The 24,116-nt window shown below is 40.9% G+C and overlaps 1 protein-coding gene across 4 annotated transcripts; it reads right to left on the bottom strand.

Moving 5' to 3' along the window:
• Nucleotides 1-5,221: 5,221 nt before the first annotated feature.
• On the bottom strand, nt 5,222-23,241 carry BTBD3 (BTB domain containing 3). Of its 4 annotated transcripts, none has more exons than XM_065739688.1 (5): nt 23,195-23,241; nt 11,524-11,785; nt 10,961-11,051; nt 10,360-10,478; nt 5,222-6,392 (listed from the first exon to the last, which is right to left on the bottom strand). In XM_065739688.1, the coding sequence occupies exons 2-5, from the start codon at nt 11,664-11,666 to the stop codon at nt 5,360-5,362; spliced, it is 1,386 nt and encodes a 461-aa protein (XP_065595760.1). In that variant the 5' UTR covers nt 11,667-11,785; nt 23,195-23,241; the 3' UTR covers nt 5,222-5,359. The 4 variants fall into 4 exon arrangements, with proteins under 4 accessions (XP_065595760.1, XP_065595761.1, XP_065595759.1 ...); XM_065739689.1 differs by lacking the exon at nt 23,195-23,241 and adding an exon at nt 22,217-22,289; XM_065739687.1 differs by lacking the exon at nt 23,195-23,241 and adding an exon at nt 21,560-21,959.
• Between the last annotated feature and the right edge of the window lie 875 nt (nt 23,242-24,116).

Genomic DNA, 24,116 nt, shown 5'->3' on the forward strand with positions numbered 1-24,116 from the left:
CCAATTTCTGAATTACTGGACATGACATTCAGCACATGCGTACTATCAACATGAGTCAGCGCCTGGCATTTCCTTCAGGAGAACCGAAACCCTTCCTCTGTGCTTGTTTGCAGCATTACCTCCCAGGAAATCCCTCCACACAAACCCTTGTTTGTTGGTAGACTGAAAACAGCTACGGCTACTCTTGAAACACTGCTGGTCCCTGAGCAGCACTTAACTTGACTGCATGCAAAGCTTAAAAATGAAATCTAGAAAATTGCATCTGCCAGCATGCATTCAAACATGAGCTCCATTGGATGGGTACAGAGGATGCCCAAAGGACAACTACATTATCTTTGTCTATAGAAAACAAGTAGAAAGTTAATTTTGAAATGCTACAATTAAGGACTTAATATAAATCCATTTTGTTCTTATCCACAAATTCATCAGATTTCAAGAAGCTCTTTCAAAATAAATGCCTGCAAAGCAAAATAGCTGGCTTTGTTCTTCCTTCCTTCTGAACGATGGGCAATTTGCACACACCTTCTCATCTTAACTATACTTCAGCCACATTACGTATCTTACACGCTATAAATCTTAAATGCAAATTGTACAAAATCTGTCTAAAGCCTCATACAGATTTACTATTCTTGTTCTTCATATATTCGTGGCTGAAGACAGAGCATTTCCTTAGTAGTAGGAAGGGTTTGGCAAGAATGTATAACAAAGAATCCTACTCATTGTGAGATGTTAAGTTTAATAGAAAGATTTCTACCGCTATTTCAGATAATCAGATTATGGTGTAATTTCAAAATTATTTTCCCTTTCTTGTACAGTTGTGTTGTGTTTCAGAATAATCACACAAACTGAATAATGCAAGTGAAAATCCTGGCTTTATCAAGGTCACTAAGGCAATTCTGACCAATTTCAACTGGGGCCAGCGCTTCACTTTGTGAGGAAGTCTTAGGGAGAAAATACATTCAGACTTCTGGAAATAGAACAGCATGCCAAAAAGTCTTCTTGTAATTTGATTTTGAACACAGTCACGCTGCCATGTTTGAAAAAGCAGCTCCTTTCATTGCCTTCAGGAAATCAGCAGGTATTCCTCCTCCCACTGATTGCTTGCAAGCATGATAGAATAGGCTGGCTTTAAAGCTGCTGCTTTTCAGTGGCCAGATACCAGTGAGATGGGATGAAGTCCCCATCTCACTCCTGTGCCAGGATCTGGCTCCAGAACCTTGGCTCCTCCTGAGTGCTAAGCCAGGGGAGGGTCAAGCAAAGCCTTTCTGTTTACAGCAGCCCCGACTGGCTTCCCTGAGGAAGTATGGGCTTGCTCGGGGCAGTGGTACAAGATTTCTTGCCCTCTGAAAGACAAGAAATCCTGGGTTCCTAGAACAGAATAGAATGAACAGTTCCTATTTGAGGCTTCTTCCAAATTAATGGGAAGCACTGGACACCAAAGAAAATTTGGATCAAGTATACAGCAGTATAGTATTAAGTACAGCAGCAAGAATTTTAGAAAAGACTTACCAAAAATTATAAACTTGATGCCTGTAAACATGCTTTAATCAGAATTTTGGATAAAGTCTGAATTAAAAATTTTTACTTTGGAAGTTTTCCTCACTTGCATTTTCCTGCCTCTATACTGCACTGTGGACTACTTCTTACAAAGAGCTAGTAATATATGAGAAGTCCTGGCTCATGGACATCGAGGAAGTGGGGCTTCAGCTTCACTGATAATAAAAGGATTTAAAGTGAAGACTCCTGGGAAAAAAATATTAAGAAAATAGTCAGAATTCTGAATAATATTAGATAATTAACTTTGCAGCAAATAACAGCCTCTTTACACTAATCATGTCCTTTATCCAGATGGATCAGAGACTGAAAACCAGGGCCTTTCCCGTGCCAAGCATCTTTTATAATCTCGAGACCATCCCCCTTCATCTACGCATACTTAGTAATATTAATAGAGCATTAAAATATTAATGCTGGTAGACAAGGTCTTTCATAAAGCACATAAATGAATTCATTCACTCTAGCTCATTAGCTTAATTGTCAACTCTTTTACAATGTAACTGATTAACATTTTCATTGTTCTTCCTTGTTTTTCCTCAGACTTTTATTTCTTTGGGGATCGAAAGATCCCTGAATACATAAGCTCAATAAATATCTGTGCAAAACCGTACAATAGGAATCATTAAAAGATAGCTAACTAAAGGCTTTCACAGCTCATGCTTCAAAGGTACTGCAGGAAGCAACCATTTAAGAACCATTTTTATTTGTAGGTTTAATGCGATTATACACATTCATGAGTCCAACAAGATCTGCACTGTGACATTGAAGATACAGTACAATAACATTCAACATGAGGTACTTCATATTTATATATCTGTCCTTTATAAATAACGCCGTAAGCCTGTCAAAGTCAAACACTGCTCCAGCACAAATGGGTGCTGTTACCTGAAGTTAGCTGCATTTAATTACAAAAAAAAAGAACAACAACAAAAAAACAAACAACAAATAAAACAGTTCAGTGCAATAAGCATGTAGAAATTAAAATGTTTACTTAAATACTACTTCAGATATGCAGAAAGTATAGAACATTATACTCTATCACAGATTCCCCTAACCAGGAAAATCAAACATACATGTAGCAAAGGTGGCCAGGTACAGCTTAAGACAATCTACCAAAAGTTATCTCTATTGACATAATGCTTACATTCCAGGTTGATACAGCTGCTGCTTGCAAAACATCAATGTGTTCAAGCTGAGATACCACTGCTAAGCTGACCAAATCCACACGTGGATACCAATTTCAGTGCCTGGATGTCCTAAAGGGACTACAACTTGCCACCTTCTCAATACAGCCACACCTGTCAGCATCAAGCAGGGCTCACAATCAAGCTCAAAAGCTGTTTCAGAGTACTTATGTTTACTGATCCACATTAGAGAAAAAAAAAATTACACGCAGCAGTTCCTAAAACCTGGAAAGGACTCAGAGGAATTAAGCTAGAGGTAGCTTTCATCCTACTTCGTCAAGATTTAATAAAACCAGCAAATAAAAATAATTAAATAACAGCTAATTTTATACAGCTATACAGTATTCTGATCTCCTGACATCTGCTCCAGCCAATGTAGCAGATAACATACCTTTATTTGCAGATAAGCAAAAAAAAAAAAGAAAAACCCCAAAAAACAACCCAACCACAAAAAACCCCACAAAATTAAGATTGAGAACCAGAGTTTAGTTATACCAGTGCAGTACTGATTTGTCCCAGCAGCTGAGGCACCTCATTTTTTTCCCCAAACTCAGAATGCAGCTTGCTACTGCAAGCAGCTTGTCAATCTGATTTTCACTCCAAATCATTATATCTGTCAACTGTTTCCTGTAAGAAAATTTAGCTAGCTGATGAGCATCTTGCTCTGCTTCCATGTGTATTTAAAGAAATGGAATTGCAGCTCTAAACGTTCCCTGCAGGTAGATGACCATTACCTTATGACAATCTTAGATTCCTTTTTGCAGTCTCTTCAGCAACTCTTTCTCCAGTCCACACATACTTGTTTAATTTGGGCTGCACATCTAAATATATTTAACTGGAGGCTGTTTTAAACTCTTTTCTGAGCTTTCCATGGACCACTCTGTCTAAATTTCAGTAACAGTCTGGATTATGTACATCTGTTATAAAAAAAAAAATCACCATATTTTGAGGGTATTTACATTTCAAAAGGAATGTTCCTTACAAACACACATACGCATGTATGTATATAAAACACTAAACAGTAAGATGTGTGAAAGGCATACATCTTGGTTTTCACTTGGCTATCCTTTATTACCTAGAGGAAAGAGCAGAGCTTTGGCTATAAAATGTTTGTTATCTACACTCCAGTTTTTCTAATCTCAGGCGATATTCTGGATGCTGCAAAGATGTGTTAGCACTTAACAATGGCCAGAGGCCAGGGTTCCAACTGTCAAGAAATACTTAGGAGTAATAGTGTCAAACTGCTAAGAAATCATATGGGAAAAAGATTTTCGTTACAAAACTGACAAGTCAATTTAAGGTTGTGCTACATTAACGCGTTAATGTAATATCAATCTTCAGTCTGTCTAAATAATCAGTTGGTCCTTTCATTTTGTTAAAATACACACAAAAAAGAACCCACTTTGGAGATTAAATGAGTTATACTACAATAGCATCCCTCTGAGACACAAGCATCACAATGCAAGGGTGAAAGATTTTCTTGTGTTTAAATAGTGCATCTGTTATTTATACTTATTGCCTTTCCTGATAGAGCTGTGAACCCTAATAGTTTTCCAGTAATGACAGAAAGCAGATAAGTAAGGTTCTGCATAAGCAGTTCTAAGAGATCCTCCTTACTTTTATCTAATAATATATGCTAACTGTAATATGACCACGTTTGGGAATCATATCTCTCTCTAAATTCTCATATTATAGAAAAAATTCTAAGCTGGGACCAGTACTTTTTTTGTTGTTTCTTTACAACATGCTTCTAAAACGTTTAGGAAGAAAATAAGGAAAAATAAAACTGTTCTACAACAAATGCTAGATATTAACTCCTGTTTGCTAGCAAGGATTTGAAGAAAAGCAATTTAAATAGTAAATCAACTTCAATGTTGCAAAATTAGGTCAAGAGAGTTGAGGTTTCAACTTGCATATATAATTTGAACATGTACAAGTACTTCCTTGCCTTCTAGGTGGGATTCCTGGATTATTAGCTCTGAGGGTCACTTGCCAAGTCCATATCACTCACTGTAAACATGTCCAGGTACTGTGGTTAGCATGCTGTGTAGCTTCCTCAAACAGCTGGCTACAGCAGAATCTCACAGGATGATGGTGTAAACTGTACTTCTTCTGTTTAGAACTGAAGCACTTCTGTTAGCTTCCATGATCAAAATCAGCTCAGCTGATTGGAATCTCTTCAGTTTGTAGACAGAAGAGAGCTATAAAACAAGGCTCTTGATTTTCTACCCCTATCTCCCCCAAAAATTACAAGCAAAGAGAAGGAAGCGGAGAAAGAGAAAACTGATCGAATACGACAGCATTTAGTGGAAGGAGTTCTAGAACCTACGAGATACAAGGGCATCCTCTGGTGATTCACATGTGCATCAAAGCAAGGGTCAGCATCACCAGCAAACAGGTACCTCTCTTACTAAGCGTTCAAAACTTGCTTATTTTTGCGAGCTTCCAGTTTTAAGTTTATATTACACTTAAACTTCACAAGTATAGCAAGCCAGTAACTCGCCCATAGAGTCTGTGACAAATAACTTGTACTGATCACGTATCTGCAGGTTAAAAGCTAAGCATCAGTAGGTCTGAACTAGACAGGTTTTTCGTAGGAAAAATGCTTTGTCTCCACACATTCAGGCATAAAATATGAGTTCAGGAATTTGTCCTCCCTGTACCCCAGTGCCATTTGTACTGTCCGAAGAGCACTGAAACTGAACAGTCACTTTCCCACACTGAACTTCTGTCATTCCTTCCTGTCCAAAATAGCTGAGTTCATTACCATCCAGAATCACACTAGCCGTGTAGAAGGTGTCAGGCTCAATCTGTACTGGATATTCAAACCACACAGGAAAAGTGTTACTAGAACCATCTGAGAAATATTTACTCAAGTTCTGGCCTAGGATAACTCCTTGTCGTTTGAGTTCAATCTTGGCACTGTATTCTGCTGATCCGCAGCTGGAGCCATATAGCCCAAAGCCAGCTATAAACACTCTCTTATCAACAGCAAACTGGATGCTGTCACACCGGCCTCTGTAACGCCACTGGTTGCTGCGGTAAGCACAGGACTGGAAGCGGTGGCACCGCTGAGGAACAAGGCCTTTCCGGGGCTTGCTTACGAACTGTAACTCTGGCTTTTTAGCAGCTGTGTACCAAAGGAAGATATCGTTGGTTTCGTTGAGAGTCAGAATCCCAGACTGAGCAGCGCCATTTGCAAAGTCGTCGAGCGCCATGGTAGGGATGCGTATCAAGTAGAGAGCCTTTCCGAGGACTTTGCGCTTATTCTCTATGGTGGCAGTTAGCTCCTGTCGCTGACACTCCACTTCGGCCCAATTCAGAGCTGCTTCGAAAACAACAATTTCTTTGGCATTCAGAGTCTCCCTTCGGAGAATGCTTTCAAGTGTCTGAAAATCAATGTCACAGAAACCCTCGGACTTCAAAGCTAGCTCAGCTTGGGCATCAATCACTTCCCAACAGCGCTGGGTCAGGTCAGGTTCCTCAAATAAGCAGCTTTGGGAAAGCAGCACGCAGGCGTTCTTTGCGCTTAGACTTGTTTCTAGGAAGTTGACGCAGGCACGGGCAAGATGAGGGACGATGTACTTCTTGGCAGCATAAAGAGTGGCCAGGACAGTATCTGCAGCCAAATCAATTTCATCACAATATATGTATCTGAAATGAAACAAACATGCTTAATGCAAAGGGATCATTTGTCAACAACTCAAAATTGCTAAGAAGGAATATTTAAGTAGTTCCCCAAGAAACTGATTAAATTCATAAAGAAAATACAAGCTAAAATCACCACTCATGTAAGACCATGAACATGTTTAAATCTAAGGAGAAGAAAACTTCTAATGTGGGGCACAGGCTATGTAGAAATAGTTAAGTCTACAAAGAATGCAACCTCTTCATCTGTTTTCCTTCTGTACATGCTTTGGCTAATGACAGAATATCATCCTCAGAATGTAGCTCAAGTGCTAACTTACTTGGCTAACAGCACAGTCTGGAACATGTGTTACAAATGGTACTTAGATTGAATGTCCCAAGATAGTGAATGATGATGATTTATTGAGGTATATACAAATGCAGGAATGAAAACTAGCTTACTGCTAATAACTAGCAAGTTTCTCAGAACAGAAATGCTATTACAGTATAACAGGTGCTACTCATCTTCTTAATTACTGACATTTCTTTTTTGTTAGTTTTTTAAGCAAGGCAATGAAACAAAAACAAAAGGCGTAGAAAATTAATTTTCAGGTTTATTAATGCTTACAACATTGTAGTTGCACTAATAATGGTGTTTTCCTTCAGTGTCAGCACATAAGGAGGATAAAAAACCTTTTTACTATCACGACTGTGTTGTGGAAGAGATGAAGGTGAAATTATATTTGTGTCTAAACTGCTATGATTCATCACTTGGAGAAATGAAGCATTGTACAGTTTGTTCTTTTTAATATCTCATGCTTCAGGGCCCCATTTGCAGCTGGTGAATGCAATGTGATAAAACCATGCCAAATGCAATTTTACTCTTCACAGGGATAAGCAGTTCTTGATGGTTATACTTGATAAAGCACCTTCCTCTAGTGAAGCTGAAGTTCTATGCAACCCTGGAGTAATTAAAATGTTCTAGTTAGCAGGTTGCCCGACACAATGTATTTTTGGCAGAACAGAATGTGCTTATAAAGGGGAATTAGTACCTACACTGAGATGATCATTGCTGCAAATATCTTTATCTATATATATATTTTTTTGCAGCTGTAGGGTGCTATCCTCCAAGTCACACCACGAAATTGTGCTCATAGCAGATGTAGCCCAAGCAATATAACAAAATGTAAGAGGTTATGGAGAAAAAGAATACTCCTACAAACTTTAAAAACAAAACCAACCCAAGTGTTTATTCCCTGGTTTCAGCTGCACTATTTGTAACAACAAAGGCTTAGCCATTAAGTATTTTACTTCCCAAAACATTTTGAATGTGTCAGTTTATCTGGTTTTATGATTCTCCTCATTGCTTTCTTACTCTTTTCTCCCTTCTATTACTTCTCTGTGCCTGCTAGTACCAAAGAGAATGATGACATCTGTTTTATATTGAAATAGCACAAAAGTTGCTAGTTTAATATTCGTGAAAGTGAAGAACTAATATCACTTATTTACAACAGACAGCACAGATCAGCTGTCAGCAATATCCCACACTTTCACTGCACCAGTGCACCTTGATGCTGGTTGACAATTGCTCATATTCCAGTTTCACTCTCTTCTTATAAAGAGGATTTTGCTAGACCATGGAGTTGGATGGTTTAGTTACAAACTCATCCTGGGTTAACAGGAGACCATAGTTCTAACTTGAACAGTCAATATTAAGATATAACATGCTAAAGACATCAACTCAGTATGTCAGTGGGATTATGAATTTTAACAACCTCCTGACTCTATTTATAAAACTACAGAAAATTGCCAAATAGATTTTACTGGGAGAATAATTCACATATGCATATCAGTCAATGTGCTATTTCCTATGTTATATCTTGCAATACGTTATCAGATCTTCACTCTAAGGATGCATGCTATATATTCAAAGACAAATGCAGTTACGCTAGAAGAACTCACTGTCCAGGGAAGAAATTAATGCATTTTCTTACAAAGATTACTGCAGGTCCCTCCTGACCATGGAAAGCACCATTTAAGAGATAAAACTGCTTTGGGATGGGTAAAAAGTCGGCTTCTTAAGAGTCAGTATCATGAGCTTAGTGCCATCCACCACTCACAAGACTTGCAGGCAGCACTGATGGGGAAGATGTCCTGGGGGGAAAGGAGTGAAAGGGGCCATGTCTCATCCCAGGCTCCACCCAGTGCAGCACATGCTTGGGATCATGCGGTGAGAGGAACGCTGCACTGCTGAGCAACATCCCTTCCCCATCCCTGCACTGTCACAGCTGCAGGCAGCTCCAGCGTTTGCAGACACTGGACTACTCTGCGGGCTCAGGAACACTGCAGCAGCAGAAATGAGCACTGGGAAAGTTAGCTCAACACCCGCAATAAACACAAAAAGTTTGTGTCATATGCTTTTTTAAATAAAAGCCCAGAGGGTGAAGAATTCCAGGGTTCTGGTCACACTCTCCAAGATACTTTCTGAAATTACCATGGGCTAAATAATTCATCAAGACCTATCTATCTATTCTCTTCTCTCAGTTTGCACTCTGAATATATTCCTTCATGACAATGATAAATTCAAAAAGCACTCAGTTTTTACTTGTCATGTCACATTCAGTCACAGTGGATTTACTGTTACAAAAAAAAAGGGGGGGGGGGGAGGAGAACACATCCAAGTATCTTGTATTTCTGCCTTGTAAAATTCCACATGAAAGCAAGGCACCAGACAGAGCCCTGCATAAAACACCTGCAAAACCAGTGAGGCCCAAAGCGGGATCTGCAACGCAGCACAGACATAATGTTCTATCTTTACATTCCAGATCTATAGAACAGCTGTGCAACTTCAGCTTTTTGTCACAGTTATTGATACCTGCATAGATTTGATGTTCACAATAACCTATAAAAATCTCTATGCAAACTCTGTGTGTCGGCAGCTGTACAGAGGAACAGTCAGAGTTGCATACAAAGGAAAAAAAAAAAGAAACCACTCTTCAATCACAAGCTAGCCAAAAGGATCTATGGAATACAATAAGTAGCTAGTGATTACATCATTACACACAACAAAATCTGCAGCATATTAGAAATATTACTATCAGGCACTGATATATGCACTTTATCAGAGTGCAATGGCAGTTACTAAAGCTGAAGGAAAAAAAAAAAACCTCAAAGGCATAGCAGTTCTGTGAAAGAGAATTTCTCTTTAAAAACCAGAGTTCACAGATACATTCAAGGACAACACAGCAGGGAAACTGATTTGCTGCGTTCACTTAGAAACAACAGCATTTCTTATGCAGTTTGCAAGAAGAAATCAGAGACAGATAAATAATCACATAAACTGACCACCCCACACCCCTCCAGTCAGAGTAAAACCCATTCTACTCTTGTAAACGGCCTTTTTTATCACTTTCTAGATGTATCAGTAAGATAGATGAGGCGAAATGTAATTTTCAAAAGCTCTATTCAATATTTAGGGTGTTTGGGTTTTTTTCCCCCTCGGACCAGGCCCACATACAGTAAGTTTACCAAAAAGAATTTTAAAAAATTTAAAAGACTTTAAAAAACCTTAACTATGTCATCAAATAAACACAGCAATTCTGATATATTTTTTTAAACTTTTAACATTCTGCTATGCTTGCAAACTATATTTTTTTCCCAGCTGACAATTCTTTTTAGCAACTCTATCCCTTTCTGTACTGTGTGTGATAACAAATCCAATCAATAGGCATTACAGTATACAATGTGCCCAAAGATCTGCTGTCAAAGTCATTACTTATATCTGCCTACATTAGTCTAATATATGCATGCCTGGAAGAAGAAGGGGAGACCAAAATGAGGTAAAAGTATGAAATACCTGAAATACAAAAACAGTAACATTTTATGCAACTGCTTTCTTTCTGTTTATATGCAAGTCTAATACACTGGTACTGTCATAGTTAAAGTATGTGTACATCATGAAGAAAAATACATCCAGCAGATGAACGATGCTTACTTCAGCATTGCGAGAAAGGCAGCAGGCTCAACGTCTGGTATACGGATTTCATCTTTGTCCTCAGCAAGTTCTCCATAGAACATCGCATGGAATACAGAGCTCCCAACAGCCAGGACATACTGTTGAGAAAGGGAAATCTTATTTCATGCTTTAAGCTGAAAAGAACTGCCAACAAAAACAATGTGGGAGAGCCACTCTGAACACACTGGGCTTCACTGACAGGCACTAGATACACTTCAGTAAGAGAAGATGTCAAAGTTAAGAACAGAATTACACATTTTCCGCTTCATTTTATTCTCATGGGCATATATGCATTAGCTACTGCAAAATGCTCATGGCCACTACATAAGTTAACTATTTCTAGAAAGTCTCAGGAGTAACATTAATCAACAGCACAAGCAGCATGCCTAACTTTGCAGTGACTGCCTCCATACATGTACACAAGAAACAAAGAAAAGCACTGCACGTAGCCTTTCACTGCATAGAATTATGCCTGCCCCAGAAGAGCTGAGTCCTGCATGCCACGTCCTGGTATAACTGTGGGAGCTCTCCTGCTGTCCCTCCCCCCCAAAAAAAAATGGACAATGCAGCTGTTGCTTACTTTATGTCCTGGCAGCCGTTGGGTCCCACCTGGTGGCCCGACCACAAAATGAACATCTGCCATCAAGTCATTGTTGAACATCACTGCATTTCTATAAACAGAATCGACAAGATAATTTATAGTGCCCAGTAAATCTGTGCAAACCACAGAAATCAGATTTCTGAACACCTTGAAGTTACACACTAGCAGAATGAAAAGCAGATTACACATCATGTGTGAGGAAAAAAAGCTTGGGGGGGTGGGGGGAGTGTAAAAAAATTTACAAAAACTTTTCCAAAAGTGAAAATCAGTCAAATCTCCACTGACACCTACAAGTAACATCGCTGCTTGCAGCCAGCAACATTCTTATTTACATTTTTTATCATTGAAACAGCTGCACTATACAGAAAACAGTTACTAACATATATTTTCCATTACCAGAATACTTTTTTTCTGCACTTGTCAAGAAATAGAGAACTGTTTTGCTCAGCGAATAAATGAACAGCTAAAAGTACACATTATGAACATATTACTGCTTTTCACCGCTCCATTCGAAGAACAAAAATTAGCTTTCCTGAACTTACCTCTCTCTGATGGTCGGATAAAGTCCTTGCCAGTTTGGCGCTGGAATAGTGTTGTTGTTATTGAGATTTTGCTGGTGGTACTGCTGGACAGCAGTTGCATTAGTGTTGGCTGGTTTCTTTCGGGGAAAAATATCAGCAGCCATCTTCTTCTTCTTTTTGGTCTTCAAGGTAATGATTTCATAGCAAACTGGAGGCAGTTTGCTGCTGCTGCTGTTGCTGTTTCCCTTCTTAGAGCTCTTCTTGGACCTGTTCTTGACCGTCTCTGGAAGCATCAAGAAAAAGGTGAGACATTTCATGTTCTTTCCTTTCTCATCTACCATGAGTATACTTGTCTGTATAGCTAGATAACCTGACTAGCTAAGAACATCAAAAAAAATGCACGTGGAGGTGTTAAACACAGAGCAGCAGAGCAGAGAGTTTCTTTTCCAGCAAGACAAGGTGACCTTTCCAGCATTCCGAGTAAGAAACCGGCTTTAAGTTTGATCCAGTACTTGAATCGTTAAATACATCCCCATCATTCCTGCCAGTTTTATTTCTTCCCAGATTTCCTGACTGTGAGCCACCCGAGAGCAGCACACGCAGCACAGAGGCACGCGCACGGCTGTAGCAGCAGCTTCCCAACCGAGGCTTGCGAGACACGTAGCACTGCTCGCCTGCTCAGCGAGCTCAACTTGTGCGATGAGAGGATCCGAAGCGACTAGATATTCCAGCCCTGCAGATGGAGTCAGCCAGCACCCAGAGCCAATAGCTGAAGTCACTGATAACGATTGGACTCAGCCACACAGTGACACCTATTGTAACGTTCGCGGCTCCAACATTAAAGCGACAGCAGTTGCAATCCTCATTTAGTACACAGTGCTAAGTAATAAAGGAAACTGCATGCACAGTTACGTAAGTGCATGACTGGCTAGAAGCATGTGTGCTTTAGCTCTCCCTGATGCTGCCTGGATTTCACAGAGGAAGGGATAAAATGTGGAAATCAGGTAGAGAGACATCTTAGAGTCTAAACGTTTCTATTTCCACATGCAATTCATATTAGCATGACTTCATACGTGTCTAGTATTCCCACAAGTCCCTACTGTGGCAGTTGTTTAGAAAGAACACACATAAATACAGGAACCAAATGAAAGCAAATCAGCTAGCAGCAGCAGAGACAGCGACACAGTTAAACAATCCCTTTCCACGCAGTTTCTACTCCAGTGTAACATGAATAGAGATGAGGTCACAGCTTTAGCTTTAACTCCTTACGTTTCTAGATAATGTAATAGCTTTTGACAGGGGTCCCAAATGACTAAGTAGTGTTAATTAGACCAGCTTCACAAGACATGGCTGCACCACATCAGAAGACAATGTCTACATGTGCAATCAGATTAAAGCAAATCGGAGTGAATACACTTAATCAACGTGTTCAGTGCCAGTCTGACCAATTTAGTGCATCTCAGAAAGCGTTTCTCATGGGGCAGATGTATCCTGATTTTATTAAAAAATACTTTCTGAAATAAACAGGATATAAGATATCCCATAAAGCGATTAAAAAAAAAAATAAATCTATTTTTCAGTTATTAGTTTACATAGAATTAAATTTAGATCAGATTTCCTTAGTAGAAGGGCAAGTGCACTAAAAACACATCAACGTTTCCCACCTTAAAACACCAGATGGGTTAATAATTCAAATATCATTTCACAACTTTCAAATCTGAAACAAACAAACAAAAAAAACCTCTTTGCTCTACAAGCAAATTTAGCTATTAATCAGTTTTGCTGGAGAAGAGCACAACACTGCAATAAAAAACTCACCGAAGGCTGGTGGAGAAACAGTTGACCTTGCTGAAATCCCTGTCAGAGTCTGCCACTGACTTAAACTGAAGAACAGAGATGCTACTCAGGCTATTTACTGAAAAAACATTGCGATTGCTTGAGCCACAGCTATAGCTCTCTAACAATCTCAGAATTGTAAAGCCTAAGTGTAGATACAGCAGTGATTGTTAGGTCTCCTTGAGAGATAACTCCACATTAAACTCACTCACTAAAAACATTGGCAGTGGTCATCACAAGATTTGGCTGCAGTGGTTTGATAAGATATTATTTCCAGTCATGTGTCTATCTCCTCTGTCTGTTAATTTAAAATAAAATGGTGGGTTACCCCAACCACAGTGGTGTGGCTGAAAAGTAGAGACATGTTCCTAAATAGATGGAGAGGCAGGTTATACAGTGTGGAAAGAAATATTTGATAGCAAACATTTCTTCCTTCTTTTTTTCCCCTCTTTCACTTATTTTTCTTTGTGACCTGTGACAGGTTCATTTGGGACAGAAACTAACCACGTTTGTCAAGTTGAATTGTGAAGGTAACAGAAGGGGTAAAGGAAAAGAAGCTCATCCCACAGATGGGATGTTTATAATTGCTCACAGCAGAGAATTTAAAATGGAAATACAAAGTATTCTTAGATTTGTGTAAGCTTTTCTTTCCCCTGCCCTAGGTAAACTTCCATCCCTTCCAGTTACAGTAACAACCTGTTTGCCATTCCAGAGGGGAAGAAGTGTACAGATACAGAAGAACCACAAGTCAGAAAACCTAGTTTTCATCACTGCAACTGGCAGAAGAAAGATAGCGGACGTTAGGAAATTCATATGGGAGATTTGACTTTCCATAAATCCATAAATGATTCCATAAATCCATTTTACCTAATCCCATAGAACAAAAGAAGCAAGGTCCCCACAAACAATTTCACCAATGGAAGCCCAGAGATTATACCCATAGCACATAAGGTTACCAGGATGCTACAGAAGAGAAAGAGAATGACACTCACTGGTTAACTCAATCTAGGAAAGACAAGTAGCAAATGTAAACCAGCAGGAATCAACCACACCTTCAACTTCCACAAAACACAATGGAAAATTTGTTGTGCTCTCCTGGAGAAGGAGGAGAGGGAAAGCTGTGTCTGAATTATGTTCTGACAAATCCAAAAGCCAAGCAGACCTCTAGTAGCCAAGGACAAAACTTCACCACCGTTGATAAAATGCCTAACAGCCCTGTCAGTTCCTAAGCCACCCATCAAAATCTGGTCTGCTTCAACTGGAAAAGTATCAATGATTCCACAACAGACCCCAGAAATTCCTATGAAAAAAGTTATGACCCTTTTAACAGGCTTCATATTACCTTCCACTGAACTTTCTTAGCTCCAAAACAAAGCATCACGTATCAGTTATTAGTCTCAAGTGGAAAAAGAAAAGCACGTATCAGTTATTAGTCTCAAGTGGAAAAAGAAAAGCACAGAAACAGTGCTTCTTGCACTCACTATTCTTTCAGTCTTGGCAGCAACTTCCATCTCTTTCCCTATAAAACAGTTTTCTTCTTTTAATATACGCACACTGTTAATGACTCTACAGCTCACTGTTTGCAGTCAGCCCTGCTGAAAGCTGAGTCAAAAGCTCAAGTTCAAAGCAGTCTGTCTCTGGTGAGAGGATCAAGGAACTTGATGTGACTTTCTCTCACCCACAGATCTACCCATTTCTGAAAATTTGTTACGATGTGTTCCTAATTTTTTCCAGTAATTTTCATTTTTCCTCCTTAATTATATATTAACAGAATAGAAATTTATAAACGTAACTTAGAAAAAAATGAAATACAATTCTTCAGAGACACTAATATTAGCTTGAAGGCAAAGTAATCAAACCAGAAAAGTTAACTTAAAGGGTGTAGGAAATTCCATGCTTGAATCTTAAAACAGGCCTAATGAAAATTCTAAATGCCAGATGTGAAGAATTCAGCAAAGCACTACATTATGAGGCTGTGCTATTATGCATCCATATTCACCCTCCTTTCAAACGATACTGGGGAAGTTCTAAGCCCTTGAAAATCAGATCTTGGCTAAAAAATGTTTAAAAAACAAATGGTCAAAATAAAAAATAATTATTAATTTCAGAGATTGAATCCGAATGCATATAATATATCTACATTCCCACTTCTGATTATCCTTTAAGACCATAATATGCCATGAAAGCATTGGGAAGGTTGTCAGAGGAATCATATTGCAAACAGTGCTTGGTGCAATAACATACATATTTATGCCTTTCTAAAGGTAACTTACAATTGAGAAATCATTGAATTTCCAGGGTTGCAGGGAGCACTCCTCCTCATATTACATCAATCTTTCCTTCTGCAGTAGAAGCATACTCCAAATTTTCCATTTTTTTTTTTTCCATCTAATAGGCTATGCTTCTCCTCTACCTCATATTTAGATCTCTGCTCTTCATGTAGAAACATGAAGTGGACAACTTCCCTAACTTCAAGAGTTCATCGCAATTCCCAGTGGGCTAGTGCAACCAGATTCTGAACCAAGGAACGAATTCCAAGCAGGCAATGAGAAAATGCATATATTTCTTCTTTTGTAAAGCTGCCAAGTCTTTTCCTTGGCTGTTATTATGCCTATGCATTATTAAAATTCTTTGTTTAAATTCTGGATTCCCCAAGAAAGTAAGTTTCAGATGGCACATATCTATTAACCAAAATAAATATACACTTAATATTTAAGAGATTTACCTGTCCACTGTTACTTCTCATTGAATTTATGCTCACGCTAAACAATAATTAAAAAATGGCGTGTACAAGTTCAAAGGTCAAAAAAGCAAACAATAAAACCAAGAAACCCAACCCACACAGCTGAGGAGCTTAGCACTGTTTAACTATTTATGAATTATTAAGTCACTTGGAAGGAACCACCCCATCCCAACCCTTCTGTTTGTAAAAAATGTCACATGGAAGGGGGACTCACATCTCTGTTCTTGATTTCCTCCAGTAAAAAAAGCATGTTAGAATTGACTAAATCTTAATCTTGCTCTCACAAGTTTCTGATAGGCAGTACTGAATTAAACCAGGACTGCAACTATTCCTGTCCACTGCATCAAAAAGTTGGTCTCTAAGTCTCAGTGAGTGAGTGCACCTTGGGAAAAAAAAATACCCAATAACAAAAAACAAAACTGAAAGCAGGGACACAGATGGGTAACACTGTGACAGCCATCAAAGAGGTTTGAATGCATTGTTAAAAAAAGTAGCGGGCATTTCTTTCTCAGAATTGCATCAACAAAGAAATGCATCTTGAACCAACCCTAGCAAAACACAGTTCAGCTTTCATAGCTTCTATGCTAGTTTAAGAATATTCTTCCCAACTCTGCTTAGTGATAATCGTATGTTTCAAAGTACGAAGATTAAAATCCTCAAAATAATTTCATCCACAAATACATTTGTACTTCTCCCCCCCCCCCATAAATGCTCTTAGTGCTTTAAAGGAAACAAACGCAGGGAGTTCTGAGCAGCCCAGTCATCAGTTAAATACAAATTTCTACAAAAGAGAAGAACAGACAATAAAATTGCCTTTTTATTATCACATCCTTGTATTATCTACCAGCATATGGTCCACATCTCTGTGCAACACTTCTCAGTGGCAGTGTTCTCTTTGAGACAAAGCAATCAAATCAAAACACGGTATTTAAGAATAACATTTATCCCTACGTTTATTTCATCATAAACATCCTCCTTCCCTGCATGTGTATTTCAGTTGGCTCATCAATTTATGCTCGGCCCAAACCAAGTGCAACACTCTGTCCTGTCATTTTTTTTGTTTCATTCTTCCTTAGCAGCTTCACCTCTGTGATTTAACCACAGTAAGAGCTTCAGTAACTGAACATTTATTTCCCAACTATACTAACATAACTCATAGAAACTTTTTTTCACACTGTGGAGTTTTGCTTTGGAAGTTAAAAAATCTTGTTTTCAGCTTGATAAAAATAAATATAGCTAGCATATTAAAGTGAGAAAAAAAACATTTAAACTTATCATGTATTTTCAACATGCATTCAATGCCATGTTTGTTGTAGGAATGGTAGTCCACGGAAACCACAACTGCATTACAAAATTCCTTACATTTACAAAGCCTGCAGTGAACAGTAACAGTGAATTATCACACATTCTCTCCTGTGCATATGGAAAGAAATTAAGTGAAATGCTTCATCACAATGTGAAATATACAGTTTTACCATCCTGCACATAGTTTGGGACCTGCAGGTAGAATACAGCCCAGAGAAGAGTTTGCAATTTATTCTACAAACATTTGCTTGCTGCTTCGTAGCTCAAAGTAAGAACAAGAATTACAAATGGCACTTGAGATGAGAAAACCTACAACTACAAAATGTGAAATTCAAGGTGACAGGTGATAGGCTGACTTTCTACTAGAAGTGATACGTTTTGCTCTTAACAATCCACGGGGTCAGAAAGGTAAGTTCTTTCCTAGTTGCTACTTCATTTTGTTGTTGTTGCTGCTGCTTCTAAGCATGATATTGCAAACCTGGAAGCATTCAACCTGTTCTCTAAGACAGGGGTCAACTTTAATTCTATTCTGCCTCTTATCAAAACTGACCTACAAAGGAAAGATCAGATACCTCAGGAAATTGGTAATGAGATACAGTGGTTTTCATCTCTAGGTCACTAACTCTAAATTGACCGAGGTCAACACTAATCAAAAGTCATTAGCATTTAATGATCATTCAGTGCCCTGTGAGAAAGAAGCTAGCGATCTCAGCGCACTTGAGAGAAGCCAGGACTACAATTAGTACTCACATGCTGGCTATTTCAACAGATTGTGATCAGGTAACTACAGCCTCAACTTCCCTTCCTATCTTACTTTAACTTAGCTCAGAAACCCTTCTTTAAATTAGTTAAATTAGGATCTACAAAGATGACTGATCCTGTTCCTTTCCACCACTGTTTCCCAGATGTCTTTGTTCCCCTACACACAGCTCTGTTAAGTCTGCCAAAAGGTAGCACAGATAAAGAGAAGACAACTCAGCACGACCTCACTTGAAAGCCAGTGGCACTAGAAGAGTATCTACACCATGAATATTGCCCCCAAAGGGGCAGTGCATTACCACTGATTATGTTAGTATCTAATTCAAGGATTATGCTTTTCATGAGCGGATCACCTACTTTCACATCAAACCAGTGACAAAGTACTCTGTGGGACATAAAAGGAAAGCGGATATCACTACGACCCACAGCACCGTAACTGTTCAGCAGCCTGCAAATTTCAATTTCCTGAAACTTCCATGCTAGAAGCTGCATCAAGTTTGCAATTTAACAAAGTTAAGAAAAACAGATGAGACTTGAAAAGCTTGGTTAGGTGTTGTAACATAAATATTATCAGGTTTTGCCATGGTAAAAGGGCATCGTGCTAATCCATAGGACCCTGGACTTCACTAGATGACAGGCTTAACAACCCAAAGCAGATCTGTGACTTGGCACACTTCAGTCTACGTAAGAGAATACCTGGAACCACTCGGTTTAAAGTAAGTTAAAAAGGGGGAAAAAGTGGTACAGCTTCTTGTTTCCAGTACATCTTAAATGACAAAAGAGAAGACTATTCCACTTAGTGAAAAAGGAGCAGGTTAGTCCATCAGCAAAGCAAAGAAATGCGTTCTCAAACAGAGGAGCTCTCCTTTCTCAAGAGTCTCAAACCCCATAAACAAACACTCATATAATTTTTTGACAGCTGTTGAATAACCTCAATTTTTTGCTGTGAGGCACTGATCACTGCATCCAAATAATTCAAGGAACGGACCCAAACACTAAATCCATTAGACTGAACTGTACGCAGTTAATTTTCTTTCACCACATGTTAGAAGCTGTGGATCTTGTTGCTTGCCCTTAACTTTGTTCCCAGGTTCACACAGTGCAGCTAGGTTCTGTTTGGATTTATAATGGTGATTCCACAGGGGAACAAAACCATTGCCAAACTGTTATCTGCTTAAATGTTTCACCAAATCAGATTTCCTTTCCTCCGCTGCAAATACTTCAGTCACGCTTGCCAATTAGATCAGTTATGCTTTAGTATTTTGATTAAATTCTCCTCCTCTTTACAAGTGAATGGCAGCTAACTTGCAGTAATGAATTTTCAAGATGACATTAATATTCTCCTTAAATTCTGGTTTCAAGTTATATTTTTAAGCAATAAGACTTATTTGTGCAGCAATACTAGGGTTTCCTAAGTGCTTACTCTCCCTCACAGTAGTTAAAAGCAAGCACATATAGGTATTCTACTGGGCAAGGTAAACCTGCACATGCATTAGTTTTATATATTATAACACTTTACGTGGTATGAAAGCCTTTATTTTTTTCATATACATGCAGCAGTATCATCTCAGTCTGATAGTCAAAAATCAAACAGCACCTAGGTGTACTCCATACACAGTTACGTGCATTGTACTGCCCTAACATCACACTGTATATCTCTTGAGTTACATACCTCGACAGAAATTGAACAACTAGTAGGGCTGGGATTTCTTCCACCTGAGTTAAAGTGAGTACTGAGGACTCGAAAGTTGACCAAGACACTGGAACAAAGAAACAGTTTAAGCTAGTGCATACATGTCTATTGTAAACAATAAGCCGCTTGCCTCAGCTCCTCCCCAGTCACAAAGGCTTAAACTTTCATCCTCCCACTGCTAACACACAAGGTGACACGCTGGAACACATTACAGATTAGATTTTAAAGGGATTTTGTTCCACCTTAAAAGCCCGCGTATAAAATCTCACAGCTACTAGGTGCAAGCAAACATGCTATGCAACAGAACAGTTACTTTCTGCTCTGACTCTCAAAAAACCTTTGTCACCAAGCAAGCACTGAGCAAAACAAGAAGTAACAAAACTATGATGCTAGAGAATTTACCATTTTGAAGCAAAATGACTTCTTCACGTTTCTGTAGAGTACAAGAAACTGCAGCTAGGGTGGAAGCAAAGTGTACTCTGGCACATGTGCATCCACTCTGTCAAAGGCGCATGTTATCAACAAGTGATTCAGAGATGCACTGCAGTGGTACGTGGCCCTATGGCGACTGAACTATTCAGGTTATCAGGCAGCTTCATGAGACAGGTAACAGGGCCAGACAAGGGGACTTCTCAGTGTGCCTTCCACACCTGTTTTCTGTGACAGTACACTCCACACACCCAGAATGACCAGTAGACACCACACAACACCAACCTGCCCACCCTATTTTAAAATGCAAATGCTTCTTTCACTCTAGCAGGCTGAGTTATCAAATTCAGATGAACCCAGAGGAGCAGAAAACAGACAAGCCGTGCCAGAGAAACAGAAAGCCCGCGAATTCAAATGAAGTAACTAAGCTTTCCGCATGAGTTTAGTAGAACAAAACAACAGCCTGTGAGATTGGTGTGTTAGTAGACAGAAAGTCACAGAGAACCATCTTGAATGATCTGACAAAGCTAATGATGGGCACGAACAGTATTTTGCTGTAGAACTAGCATCCTTTATACAACCACACAATGCATGAAGGCCTACATTTCCTCCAACAGCATAATGAATCATCATTAGATCTCTGCTTTAATTGAGCCTACCATATCACCGAAACTTTTTTTGTATACATAACAGCTGCTTCTAAACTTGAGAAAAAGCAATTTCTATCACAAGTTCTAACAAGCAAGTACCTACACAGCAGTATTACAACCCTTCACTGAATCCTTTTTCTCAATCTTTTTTTTTTTTGCAAACAAAGAGGAATTCTGGATTGCTTCTGCAAGGCTTTCCTCTAGGGCAGAGCTGAGCATCACTGGAGGTGAAACACCAGGAAAGTTAGGCATTCTGATGCTGAGTACTTTCAGAGAAATAGTACTGCACGCTGCATTTGATTTTGCCAGTTATTCCAAATGCATAAGTTCCTAAAGTATTTAATTCGTAAAGTTAATTTCCCTAATAGAATTGCATAATAAACTGCCAAGATATGACACGTTATAGCAAACCGCGTTTAATTTCCGTAGGAAACGATGAGACCGGCTCATTTCCACCAAAATAAAGGCTATTTTAAGCCCGAGTTGAGCACGGGACATTACAATCAAATGCAGTTCTGCGAACGCACAACTCGACACCACGGTCCCCTGTAAGCAGGAAGCTGGGGACACAGAATGAAAACTTAATGTAGGAATTTAATGATGAAAAGAAATAAGGCCGTGGTAACAGCGCAGGAAACCTACCCGGCGCCTTTCACACAGCACGCGGGTAGCCTCGGTCGCTTTAATTAGGAATGCTGGCAGTCACCTCGGGAGCACTAAACACGGGAACTCCGGCTTTTTCCTCACTTCGGGTGAGAACAACCCGCAGACCTCGTCCCAGAACAAAACGGACCGGCCCAAAGGCGCTGGGCCTCGCGCCAAGCAGCTCTGTTTGCAGACACCGCGGACACGCAGCCAGCAACTCAGCGATTCAGGTCGAGCAGCGATCGGTTACCGTGTCTTCCTCCGCGAAGTTTTACTCCGCAGCGAACAACCGGCGGCCGCCACGGGAGCCCCTGGGGCCGCTCCCCGCCCCGCCCCGTCCAGCCGCGGGGACGCGCCGCAGCGCCGCGTGCTGCCCGAACTCCCGCTCCCCCAACTTCGGCGGAAGGCTCCGGGCAGCGCTCACCGTACCGGCGCCCAGGTGCGGCCGCTCCGCCCCTCCCCGCCCCTCACCGAGGCCGTCCAGGGGAGATCCGCCGGCTCCTCCCCCGCCTCAGCCCCCGGCACCGGGCCCCTCCGCTCGCGGCAGCTCCTTCGCTTCACAGCGCGGCCCTGCCCGGCCTCTCGCCCGCTCCCCGCCACCCCCCGCCCGGTAAGGGCTGTAACGGCCGCCTCGGCGCCCCCCGCACCGCTGACCTGAGGCGCCCCCGCTCCCGGGGCGGCGCGGCCCCTCGCAGCGCCCCGCTCGATCCCGCCTCGAGAGCGCGCGCGCGCGCGCTCGCCCGCCCCGCGCGCACGCGCACGCCGCGCACGCTCCCCCCACCCCTTCCTGCACGACCGGCTCGGCGGGCGCGCGGCGCTGGGTCGGCTCGCGCCTGGTGGCTCGAACTCCAGAAGGCGGCAAAGCAATGCCGCCGCGGGGCCGAGGTGTCCATAGAACGGCCTGGAAGGCGCTCCGCGGCACCAGCCCGAGCTCACGAGCAAACCCGGGCGGTGAGGGCGCTCCGCTGCTCAGCCGCTTCGGAAGCGGTCGGCGCGGGCAGCAGCGCTGCACGGAGCGGCGCCCCGATCCGCTGGGTTGGTCACTGGGGGAATGAAGGTGCGTTGCTGGCCTTCATTTTTAAAAGCCTTAACTAAAGGCTTTATTTCGAGGCTGCTTTTGGTGAGTGTGGTTTTGTTGCTTGTCCACACATCTGTGGATAGTCGGTGCTTTGCTCTTCTCTGCTTTGATATTGTAGCTATTCAATTAGATATGGAACTACCCATCAACTCGTATACGTACACACTCCATAGCTCTCCCAGCTTTCACCAGCAGAGTATGTGCTTTAAATTACAGTGTGCAAATGATGATTTAATTGGGACTTGGAAGGGTAACAAAACATTCATTGTCTGAAGTGAATTTAAGCAGCAGGGTTAAGCCTAGATAACCACTGCGATTTTCCATCCCGTTTTGAGATGGAAGGTAAAAGACCATTCTGCAGCTCAGGTAATTTAGAGTTGCAAGTGGCAGAGAGAAACCCATGTCTCTTGTTTTGAGACAGGCTTTTTGCAACCTGGATTTGTGATCTCATGGTGGAAAAACATGCTCTGGCCATGGAACTAATCATTATGCTCACGTGATTTGTACATCCTGCTTTAAAAGCATGCACAGACAAGTAGTGAACTCATTCTTACCTTGAAATAAGGCAGGCCTGCTGCAAACGGGTCACACCTCCGTTATGAACTGAGTGGTGTACAGCCCACTGCCGAAGTGTCATTAGTTGCTCTTGGGTCCTCCCCACCTTCAGGTTGTGTGGATCATACTCCCAGTGTCAGCTCAGCAGGGCACTCTGGTTCAAAGCAGACAGACATGCGGTTACTCTTCCAAGTCAAGAAGACCTCTGTGCAGCTTACTATATTCCTGTGAGCTCTGCTAGTTATTCAGTGCTGCATTTTGCTGACAAGTTTCAGCCTAACTCCAGAGCTAACAAGCTGCTGCATGAGCTAGTCCTGAGCAGAGCTGTACTATGTGGCCACCAAAACCATCTTTCAGCAAAGGAAGAAAAAAGCAAGTGCTTCTGGTGTGGCTTCAAGTTTGTGTCCTCTCGCCTTGTGCTGAAGCTGTAGTGCCCATAGCCCAGGAGCAGCTGCAGTGAGGGCCTCTCTAGGAAGGCTGGATGCCTTCAAGAAGGAAGTCTTGAAGGCATAAGAGCAGGACGTCCCTGAATGCTGTAAGATGAGCAAGCAGGAAAGAAGACCAGCATGGCTGAACAGGGAACTTCTGCTGAGATTGCAGGAGAAAAAGCATACCTTCTGTGAAAGAAAGGATGGGCAACTCAGAGAGAGTACAAGGAAGTTGCTAGGATATGCAGGGAGAAATTAGGAAAAGCAAAAGCCCAGCTTGAACCTAGACACTGTGGTAAAAGAAGAAATTGTTTTACAAATATATTAGCAGTAAGAGAAGGGCTAAGAAGAATCTCCATCCTTTTCTTGAGTTGATGGAGAACATAAGGATAAGGCTGAGGTTTTCAATGCCTTCTTTACATCTGTCTTTAGCAGTCAGACCAGCAATAGGATGAGAGGGAGTTGCCTCAAGTTGTGCCAGGGAAGGTTTAGG

This window comes from Cyrtonyx montezumae, unplaced genomic scaffold, assembly GCF_038088225.1.
Source record: "Cyrtonyx montezumae isolate F1298 unplaced genomic scaffold, pur_monq_1.0 scaffold_24, whole genome shotgun sequence".
Classification (NCBI taxonomy): domain Eukaryota; kingdom Metazoa; phylum Chordata; class Aves; order Galliformes; family Odontophoridae; genus Cyrtonyx; species Cyrtonyx montezumae.